The following is a 14,188-nucleotide window of genomic DNA, read 5'->3' on the forward strand; positions in this document are numbered from 1 at the left end:
AGAAAACCAAACAGGAAAATATAGCAGCCCAAAATAAAGGGAATGTCCCATCAAGGTTCTATACAAAATCACCATCTGCAATCATAACCAAATAAAACAACACTACACATTAAAACAGGGGTAAAAGGCAAATAAAAAACACAAAGTTCCTAATTAGGATATGTTCTAGTTGTGTAAAGGGATTAAATGTGCCCAACCAGTCTCTTGAGTCCAAAGATGGTCCAGAGGGGCAGTTATCAGTCTATGGGCCTCATTACACGGTAGGCGGTAACCATGGCGCTATTAGCGCCATGGTTGCCGCCGGTATTTTACCGTGTCCGCCTTGGTGGATGGCAGAATTACCGCCCTACTCCAAGGTGAGCGGGGGCGGTAATTCCCCATTCACAAAGGCACTTCCCCATTCCCATTTTTGCCCCCATAGGGCATAATGGGAATGGGGAAGGCGATAATTACGGTACCGCAAATTGTGGTACCGTAATTAGCACCAAGGTCCCTTTGCAGCACCCTACTTTAACGGCTGGTAAAACCAGCCGTTAAGGTCGGGTCCCGCAAAGGGAACTCATAGTAAGGCGGTAACGGTTTACCAGTACCGGTGCCCTTACCAGTACTGGTAAACCCTTACCACCTACCGTGTAATGAGGCCCTATAACTTTTCAGTGTTCTTGGTGGTTTGACAGCATTGATACAGGCTTCTGGGTACTGTTTGTAGGGTTCAAATCAGGCTCGAATGTGATAGTCATGCTTTTCATGATAGGAAGCACGTTTGGATCTGGGGTCGAGCTAATGTTTGTTGTGGAACAGCGAAGTGCGGATCGTGAGAGACAATAGGGCCAGTTCAACAGTCTGTTTGACGGTATAGATGCTGGTGACTTGATGTGCAGTTCGATATGGCAGTACGATGCAGCATTTGAGAGTAAAGGTTTGATGAGGCCACCAGGGTCAGTTTGACTGCTGATAAAGATTGACAAAGAAGAGGATTGTGGTTCAAAGTGGTTTGAAGCAGCTTTCAGAGAAGTTTGGAACATGTAGGCCATCATGCTTGGTTAGACAAGGGGTTTGATGGCAAAGATGTTGGTGTCTGGATGCGTAGTGAGTCAGATGGTCTGGTCTGGCATTCAAAGGTCAAGGTTTGATGAGGCTCCCATGGTCTGGCCAACAGTTAATCTCAGCAGCAAAGTTTCTGGAGGTTCAAAAAGTGGTTTGAAGGCGACAGGTGCAGCAATGAGGTCAGGGTTCTCACCAATACAATGACATGCACAGCTGTCACAGTGCAGCAGAGAACTGGTTTGAGAGTGTAGAACAGCAGCTCGTAGAATGGTCACACAGGAAAGGCTGGCACACGCCTGCAGGGGTCATTCAGTGCAGTGAGATTTGGTGTACAAGTGTAGCCGGCAGAGAGGTAGGTTTTGCTCCAGCAGCAAGTCACCCCCAATGTGCTCTGGGGATGGGTGGGGAGCATAGCTTGCCTCTGACACTCAGTCTTCACCTCCAGCGGAGAGCTTGATATAGTCAACTCTCCCAACAGAGGTCAAATGAATACTTCCTCAGATTTGTTTTCAGGATTAAATCAACGAAAGAGTGGAAGACCCCTCTTCTGTAGGCTAAAGCCTATACTTTTCTTGTCACACACTTATCACCAGGAACTCCAGCCTGGTGTCAGCTCAGAATGCCCCCACAATTAGCCAATTTCGCATTTCATTCAAAAAATGCCCTTTTCAACACCACCTGACCAAAGACTAATTCCAGTGGACACACACACACACCAATACACAAACCTCAACTCACAGCACTGCTCTACTGTTAAAAGATGGCATGCCAAATGCTGTCTACTCCCACTCTTTACAGCACTCTGATGCTATCGAGCTTGGGCCATGCCTTAAACAATAAAATAAAATAAAAATGTGATTGGACTAAATCAAGCCTGCTTTAATGGGTCCAGTCCCTGTCCTTGGGACAAGTGGTATTTGCCTTCTGACATCACACCTAAATTGCTTTGGGCTAAAGGAAGTATAGAGGATAGGAAAGAAGAGAGACTGTAGAGAGAAACAATAGGGTGGACTATTGCGCCAGCTATGTGGAGCTCCCTCTGTTTACACTAACTCCACTCCCTTCTCTTGTCAACAGCCTCATAGGGCCTTTTGGTATGCAGAACCCTCATGTGAGGCTAGTCCATTTGGGATGGATGTGCCCTTTGATTCCTGTTTCCCAGGACACCTTTACAGGGAGACTGTACTGCTGGAGATCAATGTTACCTGACATCAGAAACGAACACAATGAGAGACCCATGCACGCTGTATCTAGTCCTGCTGTGGCAAGGCCAGGCTGCCTGGCCAGAATACACACAATCGTACAGCTCGCCTGGACTCACATTTCTGACACATGTATGATATCAAGTTGATGTGTCTTCTTAAAGTTACTGAATTACTATCTACCATACCTTAAACATGGATGTGGCTTTATATTTAAAGACTAAAATGCCACCAAAATAGTAATTCCACATGACTACATGGTTTTGGAACAGAGGGGCATCCTTTAAATGCAACCTCTGTTAAAGTGACTTTGGTGTCATGGCAGCTGTCAAATGGGCACATGTGACCCCTGAACCTGCTCGGTGTCACTGGAAAGCAGACACTGAAGATACAGATAGTGATCCAGCAGGGCACATGTGTGCACTATGCTTTTGGGATGAAGGTTATGAAAAGGGAGATTTGGTTAGCATATCACCCTTTGTGCAATGGAATTAGACACACCATTTTATTAATTAATATATATAGTAAAGGCCAGGGCTTCTTCTACGCCCATGGTATATGGCAATTTCTCCCCCTTACAAACTTGTTGGGAAAAGAGCAAGCTGCAAGCTTAGAACAGATTTATTTATGGTTCCGGGAGCTCAAAGGAACAAGAGACATTGAACGCATTGCCCTATCTTGGACCAGCCTGGGATAAACATCCAGTACATCAAAGGAGAAAGGTGACTCATAACTTCTCTGGTATCATGCAAGACTCTGGGCACTGAGCTTTTATCTGCATCTTACAGACTGATTTATTTGCAACTGCCACACTCTTGGCTTTTACTTTTTGAATATCACTTTGCTTCTGCTTTTCACTTTCCCGTAATGCTGTACTACTTTAATTTACTTGCTGTATTTATTTATTTATTTATTGATTGATTTATTTATTATTTTTTTATTTTTAACTATTTTATTGCAGCTCAAAATAAAAGATGACTTAGAACTGGATGACCTGGCTCTTTCTCTTCTTATATCCTCCCAATTCAAAGTGTTTGCATCGTTTGATAGCCAACATCCTCTTGGACCTGCAGTTTGACTCGACACACTCCAATCTCAGCACAATCTTTTTTGTGGTCTTTGCCTTTTTGTGGAAAATTGGCATGGTCTGGCCACCATAACCACTCTACTTACAATCGTATCATCTCTTTCCCTGTGCATACAAAGAACCCTTTGCCTTCTTGTACTGAGTTACTTTATGTGGCTGGTGCTTGCCACACTTCTTGCAGTAGGTCCTGCAAGTTTTGGGACGTTCACCATCTTGCCAGCATCAACGGGCCAAACAGCTACTTTAATTTACTTGTGAAAATGCTTTAAAATATTATCACTAGAACTTTTTTTAAAGAGATCAGACCCACATCCTATGAAAAGTAAATGCAACATATACATTGCAGATTTATTAGTCTGAATAATAGGGGGATATTCACAGAGTAATCCCTATTGAAATCGGATAGACAGCAAGAGTAGAGCTAGCGGCACTTCTATATTTAAGAAGAAGGTTCCACAAGAGATAGAGGCACTTATAAAAAAAGAGTCAATTCACAAACATCAGTATCTCAAACAAACTCTGAAAAACACTACAATCATGCTCAAAATATAGGAAAGCCCAAGCAGAATTGTGTAAGTATATTATTGTGTGGATTTTTGTATTGAATTTAAGTGAGTTTATGCTTTCCATAGTGCTCCATCGAAATAACTTAAAGGACATTCACATTTTAAAAAGTATTCTATTTAAGAAGTCAAACAGATATGTTTTGACTCTTGGCAAATCACATTGTACCCTGTCGTCCTTAAGGTGGTTATCAGAGAGTTATGTCATCCTTCAGGGTTTGGTATACCATACACAAAGCACTTACCTATCTGCCAGTATTCAAAACAACCTCTGACTAGTGGGTTTACCTTCTCATAATTATGCTTAACTTAGAGAGAAATTAAAATTGAAGTGACGCTGGTGCAGCAAAGAGTCTGGACATTGGATGCATTGCTTTAAGAGCTGGGCAACATTCTGCTGTTTATAATTCTATATGGTTAGGTTCGTTTGGTAGAAATGGGAGACATGCAGGACAGTTTACCTGTGTGGACACCTGCTATGTATCAACACATCAGGGTGAAATAGAAGTTCCATCTATACAGGCAATCACTGCTAAGGAACCGGTAAGGGCTTACCTCTGTTTTCAGTCGTTCCTTGTACGTTACTTAAGTGAAATACAGGTTTATCAATCCTTCACTTGTTGCAGAGGTTTGCTTATCACAGTTGCTGAAAAATAGAGTGCATTCTGGTTTAATACAACGTTTGCTGAGCATTAACATATCTATGGTTATTAATTAGATGTTATTTTCCTGTTGGAATCCTGCACACTTTTAGCTTGACGTCTCTGTAAGTATATGTATATACAGTTGCAAGGTTTTCAAAATGGAACCTAGTTAGGCGCCTAAAAGAAAGGAGATAAAAAGGTAGAGGGGCAAGTACTTATGTCACTGGTTTTACAAAGATGTTCGAGATTGATCTTGTGTCGGATTCTTTTGAGATCCGCCACAGGGAGGGAGTGAGCCAGTGACTGTCTCACGTGAAGCGTTGGCAGCCACGCAGCGGATGTTGGGTTTTGGATGCAGAATGGAGTTTCTTACTCACGGTCTGTAAATGGTGGAATGGGAAAATGATCTTACAGGGATGTACAGTTGTTTTTGTGTGTTTAGGGCTTCGCTAGGTCTCTTTTAATGTGCTCGATTTCCTGTTTGATGTAAGGGGGGATATGTGGTATTGTACCTTAACCCATCTGTTCTGCTATTTATGGTTGTGATGGTATGAGTGCTACCAGTGTAGAATGTTCAGTGAGAGTACTCTGCTGTTTGTTCTTGGAGTGACAGTTGGAGAGTGGCGGGCTAGAGAGAGAGTGGCCGGTGGATGTGTCCCTTGTGAACCTGTGTCCTGTTCCTCCTGCCTGAGCCTACTTACCTGTAACTAAGAAAGAAGACTCCTTTTATACAAGAAGGCTCCTGTGTATCTGTCGACCACCCCACCTTACCACAAGTGTATTTACCAATTTGATGAATGGTATCCTGAAGTTTGCTAGGACAGCTAGGGTGTTTAAGTGAAGGTATGCATACTGCACCTTTATTGTTGGTGGCCGTTATGGCATTTGCATAGACTCCAGACTTGTTAATGCTAGACCGTTTCATGGCTACATGTGCCACACATCTATTATTGTTCACCTATAATTTTAAATGGAAATGATCTAAAGATGTATCTAACATTGCAGATAGCCTTTTTGAACGTCAAAATGCATAAGCCATACAAAACTTTTTTTAAAGGGGTTGCACCATTGTAACATGCTTTTGTAAATCAGGCACAAGGTGTATTATTCGCAATCATAACAACACTAAGCATAATAGGCTCTAAAATCCTGAAGTTGATTAGGCAGCCATCTTGAAGTTAAACTTGTCTGTGACTTAAGTGTATACACCAACATAATTGGATCATTGACTGTTTAAGGGAACTCTTTATATTGTTGCTGGCCACGTTTTATCTAGAATGTGCATGTCTAAGGGGGAATTATCCGCCTAAGGGTGCTGGGTTAAATCAGTTAATCCTTTCAATGGTGGATGGTGAACTTAACTCTTCAACTTTGCTGGCCACTCAACCTGTTTTTTGAGGCCTTTAGGATGTCTCTTCAAAATCAGTACTCACTGTTGCTACTTTGTGTGCAGCAACCAGTCAATATTTCAGTGACTAGGGGATTTTGTCGAGTATTTTTGTTATGGTCCACAGACCGTCATTTTCGCAAAGATCATTCTCTAAAAGATGCATCAACAAAAGGAACGTGCAATGTATTTTGCCTATTTTGGATTTGTGCTGTGATATCCATTCAATCATGTTCCCTGTTGATATTCTATTGTAGATTTGTTGGCAAGGGCATTTAATTGGAAGTGCAATGTTTGCTGTTTCGTAATTTAAGAAGTGCTGCAATGTCCATGTTTTCTTTACTATGCACCTATGTAGTGCTTTTTGCAGTGAACTCGAAGTTTGAGTATTTAATACGTGGGCGGTGCCTTTCCAGAAACAGATTCTCCAGCATCTGATCAAAGATGGTGTCTGTGGGTTTACATTCGTGTGTGCATTCACTAGGAAGTAGTACAATTTCTACATCTCTAAAGACAAACATGAGTTCATTAGACAATCCTATATTTTTTTTTTCTGTCAGCTATCAAATTCTTGAGAATGTGTTTTCAATTGTTTGTGCTACTAAGTTTGCTGGCAAACACCCATTTTTTGTTTCATTCTCCATTTGAATCTTTTCGCTTTCGTAGTTTGTCCCTTTTTTTAGAATGAGGAATTATGCATTTAGGATAGTCCTGTGTGTCATGTTTTATTTTTTGTTAGAATCAAAGGTTCTTTCTTAAACTATGTGATTTTCTTATAGTTCCCCAAGACCCTTGGAAATTGACCATGCCGAAGATTTACTTTTAACTATTTGGGGTATTGGCAGCCACTTGCCACTGGTGTATTCCTGTCTGCAGGTTTACTGTATAGTGCAGTATACAGTTGTTTATACAGACATTTGATCCAAACATCCAGAATGGCCATTTTCTCCCTGTGTCGTGAAATTGTGAATTTGAAATGAGTTTCCAAAAAATTAAAAAATGTGTAGAAGAATCCAAGCTCTCCCTTCCTCTGTGATTTGCAAGATTATCTGAATGTCTTCAATACATATTTTTTAGAACTTCATTATTAGTAGTATGATTCGTTCTTCAATATATTTTCAAAAAAGGATATGTTGGACAGGTTGGGAACAACCAAGTACCCGTGGCGGCCCTGCTATTTGCATGAAAATCTCACTTTTGTATGTGAAGACATTTTTTCAGTAATGCTAAATGAGAATGGGCTCTTTTTGCCCATAATTTCCTTTTTGTTTTTTTTTTTCAGAATTATATTGTGTCCCTTTTTTAATGTGAGGGTTTTGCCCCATAATTCTCTTCCCACCCCTACATCACCCCACTTTTCCCCATTTGCACCCCACACCCTCTTTCACCTTTTAAAAAACATGTGCATGCCCCATCCCGACGCGCACACATTTTCCCTTTGCCAACATCCTTCTTCTCTATATTGGTGGTGTGGAAATGTTGGGGTTTTTAATAGAATTTGAAAGTGGTGACTGCATGCTATTTTCAGGCATTCAGTTATGAAATTAGATGTCCCCTAATCACGAAGTGACTAGTGGCCCATGGTTGATAGTTGCCTGCCTACATATTCTACAGTTGTATACAGTAAATGCCACTCAGGCATCTCTCTCCGCCTACTGCACTGTGCCATTGGGCACGCATTACACAAGAAGACGGGGGGAAGAATAATGGAAGCCTCAACAACATAGATGGTCATTTTCCCACCATTCCCCTGCCTCCTGTCACTCTTTCTAACCTTCTTCATGATTGAACTCAACCGTCCAAACACCCCTAACAGAAATCAAAACAGTACCAGGCATCCTGCCATCTTCCCCACCTCCTCTCTTTGCTACCCAATGAATCCTCCATCAAGTTCCTTGGTTTACCCCCACCCCAATAGGCAGTGTTCTGCAAGCTTCCCCCACACTCCTCAGCGTCCACATCATGTACCTCTTTGTGAGGTTCCACTGCCAGTGAGGGAGCTAGGAGCCTGTCTGTTTTCTAGACTCACTGGGCCTCATTACGACCCTGGCGCTCAAAGATTGAAGGGGGCCGGTACAGCACCGGCCCCCTTCATTTCGGGAGCGCAGATTACAAGCTTCCCATTGCGGGACCCGATCGCAGGCCTGGTAAAACCAGGCGTGCTCTCCGGGTCCCACGAAGAGGGAGGCAATAACGCGCCAGATGTAATCTGCCCATTATTACCTCCCTCCCCATTGAGCCCTATGGGGGCTCAAATGGGAATGGGGAAGGGTTCCTGCATGGAGGACTTACCGGGTCCTCCTATCTCGGAGTAACCCGGTAAGTCCCCATTGTAGGAACCCAGCCCGGAATGGTGGCAGCCATGGAGCTAATAGCTCCATGGCTACCGCCGTTCTCATAATGAGGCCCACACTCCTGTGCCGTCACGCAGTCAAAGTCACGAGTGTTGGCAGGGAGGCAGGCTGGACAGTTAAGGACAACCCTGGCGGCCTGTTGAGAAAGAGAACATGTTTTAGACCCTGCTTTGAAGGATACATCTTTTTGAAAATAATGTTCTTACTATGGAATTGTTTACATTTGTTTTTTTATAACACACACATAATACCTGAGTTCGGTTTCTAAGCACGGATCTGGGATTTGAACCTCTGTTGTTTTGCGTGGGCTTGCTTCCAAGACCAGCAGATTGCCCCCGTGCTATCCTCCATTCACAAGCAACCAGGTTATGTATCGTCTGCTTTTTCATTGTGCTTATCACCATTTCAGGTTAAGTTACTTGTTTGCCTGTAAAGAATTGTCAGCATTGCTATTTTAAACATGTGTACATGATTGGTGTATAAGGTTTTGCAAATGTTTATCATGGTCTGGTTGTGACCTTTCACTTTGATTTCTGTGCATTTTGTGTCGATTTAGGTTCCTGCCTCGGGGTCGTTTGTGCAATCAATTGCAATGTTTCAAAAGGCCTAAATAGAATTATAGTTTAATAATATTTACCATAAGGTGTACCTTTACCTTCCCTTGCACTGAACATCCAATCATTTTCCAAATTCTAAACTGTTTGAGAAGCAGCAACATTGTGATTTTTGGCTACACCGTATGTAACTTATTTGTCACTTTTTAGTTTCGTTCACAACATTGATTTTCTGACTTGAACAAATGTGTATTTGCGATGCTTATTTTGGACTGTGCACTAGTTGTAAGGTTTAATTTATTTTAATGGTGAAATCAAGTGTACACAATCACACAGTACATTGTTTATAGTAATGCAGTTGAAATCCAATACAGAATCAACGGTGCTATCGACCTTTTAAATCCCATACAAATTTCACAGTATAAATGAAATTTATTTTATAGTGTTTTGTATGTAAGAGGAAAGTATTGAGGTGTATGTAAACGGCATGTTACTAATGTAACGGATTGATACTATCGTCTTTTAAAATGTAACAATAATGCAATGGTCGTATTTCATTGACCAGAGAAAGAGCGAACTTTAAGTTGTAAACAGATAATAATTCAAATGCAGAGCTTTATGCTTTAATGTACTATAGGGTATTTCCCGATTGTGGGTTATTGTTCTATAGAGGAGAGATCCACCTGCTTGGCTTTGAAATAATGCACGTCGATCTTGAATGTTTTGCTCTAATTGTATGAACGTCCCAGCCCATTAGACTGGCTAATGGAGGCAATGAATAGCATACAGCAGCCATGACAGATATAAAGCCTAGGCTGTCAATTACCCAAGGGCCATAAACTCTCAGTGACAGCAACGGGATGGCTTGTGGTTGGCCATTCCTTTGGAGATTAAATTGCGTTCAGTCAAATTGGTCACATCTGTCCAGAGCAGTTCCTGTAGTTCAAAGACACGGGATGCCCCCCCTATTATCTCCGAATCGCCAATGTCCCAGTGCATTAGGACCTTGATGGATTGTTATTTTAGTTGAAGCAGATGTGCATTTGCGGTCGGCCAAAGAAACTGTCAACACTGGAATACACAGAGTCTGTTTCACCAATTACTGCTTTTACAGAGTGGCCTCAGACTAGCATCCCATTCTCTTTACAACAGACTGAGCAAGTGTCACTCTGCAGCACCATATCCCATGCATTGTGATATCGGACGACATTCTAAACTAAACTAAACTATTGGTACGATTATAGTTTTCTTGGAAATGTCTCTACGGGTAGTAGTGATAGTCTAATCACACATAAAACCATGCTACCTCTCACTACCTAATTATGGGAGTATTAGAAGCTGCACACCAGAGTGAAATGCCAGTATGTGTATGTTGTAACACAGCAGGATTGTCTAATTAAGACGAATGGCATTCTATATGCACCATAGAGATGCACGTATATTTAATGTCCATTATTTGTGTCCTTGCCGAAGCACGTGATCAAGCGGTCGGAGTACCGCGAAACCCGTCGTCCTGTTTTTCTGGTTTTCCCTTATAGCACAATGCTTAATAAATTTAAAGTGCCAAGTGGATTTTGGAGTGCTGCCCTTTTTTGAAAGTGCTGGAGAAGATTTTATTCTTTTGCTGCTCTAGGAGTGCAGTCCGTTACGGTTTATTGTACTGGTTACAAGTGACTCCTGTTAAAATATATATATATATATAATACTTATAGTGCATTAATGGTTAAAATAAACCTCAAACATATTTAATTAATAAAACATTGCAGAAAGGATCTAGAATGTATATGTTAAGATACAAAATACAACGTACAATATAATACAGAAAAATGCATCTAGTTCCAATGTTAATATTGCACATTGTACTTTCTATGAGTATTTGTGCCTTGCGGCAGATGCTGTGTCTGCAGATGAGGCAAACACTTGGAGTCCTGTAGCTGAGTCCTGTATTGATATTTCTATCTGAAACCGCAATTATGAAATGCATTAATACATGACAAAAGCTAGTTTTGAGTTGCAAAAGTAGTGGTAAATGTGTTTAGGAAGTGATCACTGCAGAGTAGCAGAGATGTGACAGGATTGTGCTAACTGAGAAGAGATGGTGGAAGGATTGGATTCGAGCCCCTGTATTCATGTTAGGTGGGCATCTGCGTGCGCCGCGCCTCTAAGCATGACGATGAGCCTTTGGCATGGCAGTATTGTCAGCCTGAATGTGTACTTGGTGTGAGTAGATTTACAGTGCACTTTGTGCTTTCAGAAGAGTGAACTTGCTATATCGGCTAATGCAACACAGATCTTTAAACTGCACGATGGTCAAAGCATGTAAAAAAACAAAAAACAAATTCTCCTTATAAAATTGGGGATGCAGAATCCAGAAATCTGAAACCAATCAGTGATGTAAAATTCAAACTTTAATTGTGTAGCTAAACAATGTCGTAGGTCAATGTAGGTATTGTTTGCAATGACCAGATGTCCGCCAAAGCCATGATAAAATGCAGTACGTGAGCATGGCGGTTAAAATGAGCATTTTCCAGAAGTAGACACTTGTATTTTCTGTAACGTGTGCACTAGGGCAGTTTCCTTAGCTTGCCTTTACCCTTTGGTGGTCCCTGACAAACATGGCCATTGTTCGCTGATCTACTGATAGGCGCATGGGGGCTGCTACAGCAAGACCATCAATCCACGTGACACAACAGAACTGCATCGGAGATGCTACTGGCAGCGAATTGATTTCAAATGACTGAGGGACTGGTCATTACCAACAGTCATGATTAGACATAAGTGCAGGCTTATGCACAAAATGGGCTTAACAACTATTTTACTGGTACACCTTCTATGCATTCCCGAGGTTTGCACAGTGATAAAATAAAAACACTATGGCCCTCATTATTAGTTTTTCGATATCCTGCCGGTATTATCAGCGGGATACCAGCAAACTGTACCACTGTTTCCGCCGCTTGGTCTTCCGGAATGACTGACAGATTCCAAGTGGCAGAAGCACTGGGACATCCCCATTGCATGGACTCCCACAGGACTCCATGGGGGCATTTACCTGTATTACCAGCACCAATGTTACCAAAAAACAATGCATCTAATATACACAGAGTCACAAAACAAATCCATCAACCATATAAAAAAAGCACAAGGAAACTAGCACAACCCTATAATCACCCACCACACTGTTTGTTAGAACCATCTATCCCTCTGGCTCAAGGACACATTCAAAACACTAAGGAGTTGTGTATGCACAACAACCAATAAATAGTCAATCATGCTTGACCTTGTTCTCAACTTTCTTCCAGTGACACCAACAGAGATAACAAATATTGTAAACGCAAATTGTAATCAGACCGTGATTTACCAAGGCGTTGTTCAATGCTTTGTAAATCAGGCCCATGCACTTTCAATGCATCTTTGTAGCAGAGCAAAGTTCACCCTGTTATTAGGATTAGGGCAAACTTTGCTCTGTTGCAAAAATGGTTCGAAAGTGCACAATTTTTTCCACTAGAGCAATTCTTACCCTAGGGTTTATACCAAGAAAAAAGGCACTTGTCATGGTGCAATGTTTTTCGAATATTGCCCCAATTCTTTTTGCACTAGTGCATATACGGTGGAACACTGCACTTACACCAGTGCTATGTTTCTGTAATCTGGCCTCTGTTGTGTTATTGATAATGCTGGGAGATGTTCAGCGGTAACTCGAACTTTCAGAAGTTCTGGTGGTTTGCGGTTCAGCAAACGTTCAATTTTTATAAGCGATGTGTCCAGGAAGTTCAGTGCTCACACAGGTGTCATCAAGTAGGGTCTTGCTATTGAGAGGGGGCTGATGGAGGCTTGTGTAGCATGGCACGTATATTTTCTATTCCCAGCGTTTTGTGCTGGAAAAAAAAAGTTGTGTGCATCTCTTGGGGTTCTGTGTGGGAGGAATTAAGTTATAGCGAGCAGTGGGGTGAAGGAGCAGAAGGATACTCAGAACCGTTTTGAAGGTGGCTTTAGCATACCCCATGATTTGACCTCTGAATATTTGCAGGTCATTATACTTTTTTTAAAACTTTATTTAATACTGTCATAGCATGTTACATCATGGAGAACATCACAGTATCATTGTAAAGGTAAGTCTGTTGCATATGGCAGGGGCATAGGTTGCTTCTGGTAAATTAGGCACAGGGTATGGGAGGGGAGGAAGTGGGAGGACAGAGGAAGGGAGTTGGGGGTTAATAGGTCTTTGATGTGGTACCTTCATTCTTCTTGTATCTCTTCTGCATTCAGTAGGTATGACCTGAGGGGGCCCCATATGTCCTTGGGTCTGGAAGTGGTTTGTATGCCTCTTACATAGGTCTCTTCACATTCTTGTGTGTTTAACAGGTCCCGGAGCCAAGCTTTGTGGGTGGGCGGAGTCTTGGATTTCCATTTCCTGAGAATGTTCCGTTTGGCCACTGCTCCCCCACTGCAAATAGTCTGCGGGTTTTGACAGATGCCTTCCCGATGTCCCACAGTAGGTATTTCAGCGGCGTGGCCGGGATGTTTGTGTTTAGTATATCATTCATAGTTTCTGCTATTTCTTCCCAGTATTGCCTGATTGGTGGGCACTCCCAGTACATGTGTATCACGTTTGTGTTGGTTATACCCCACTTGGGACATGCCGTTTGCAGGTCATTATACCGTTGAATAAGTGACCTACGAATGCTTGCAGCACATGGACAAGGGCTTAGTTGTCAATACATGAAATATTGTTTTGTTGGGAAGGTTCTTATGTGGAGGGGCCCATTTCTGTTAATTAGATGTTTATATAGTTAAGCAGTTAGAGGGCTTTCCCAGGCAGAAATGCCCCAGAAACCAATTTGAAGACCCAGAGTAGAAGTGAGGGCCTTTAACACAGTCCCTGGCATTATTATTGCCTAGTACATCCCTCCAGGGAGGGGAATTATAGCTATTAGTATCCTAGCATAATGCCCATTGTAATAATACGGCTGTCTGTTACAGCCATTTTGTATGCAGAGTTTTCTGATATTAAACAACATAGAAAGATGTCTGCCATGGAACTGTTGAAGGGAACTACTTAGACACACTTCTCCATTTCCATTCCAGCTGATCATGAGTACAACCGTGAGGATGATGCGGCCAGCACCAGAAGTAAGTGAACAGGAGGAGAGTGTGAGGGTGGGAGAAGCTAGTGGTGCAATTGAAGAGCCACAGGGGGCAGACAAAGGTACAGCGGAGGCCAATGCTGTCCAGGTGCTAATCCATCATAAGAGAATGATAGAATGAGTGGATGAATATGTACTGCTAGTTCTTTTGCATTGTGTATGTCTGATCACACTAACATCATTCAGTACAGCACTGCTCTTTTGTG

General features: G+C 42.0%; 1 protein-coding gene across 1 annotated transcript; it reads right to left on the minus strand.

The window, feature by feature from the left end:
• Nucleotides 1-3,187: 3,187 nt before the first annotated feature.
• Nucleotides 3,188-3,558, minus strand: LOC138492932 (large ribosomal subunit protein eL42-like; the record flags this gene model as incomplete). Its single annotated transcript, XM_069620224.1, is given in 1 exon segment — nt 3,188-3,558. A coding segment is annotated over 1 exon segment (330 nt), but the record flags the coding sequence as incomplete, so codon positions are not given.
• Nucleotides 3,559-14,188: the final 10,630 nt, after the last annotated feature.

This window comes from Ambystoma mexicanum, chromosome 10 (genome assembly GCF_040938575.1).
Source record: "Ambystoma mexicanum isolate Mex_15411 chromosome 10, UKY_AmexF1_1, whole genome shotgun sequence".
In the NCBI taxonomy this organism is placed as follows: Eukaryota; Metazoa; Chordata; class Amphibia; order Caudata; family Ambystomatidae; genus Ambystoma; species Ambystoma mexicanum.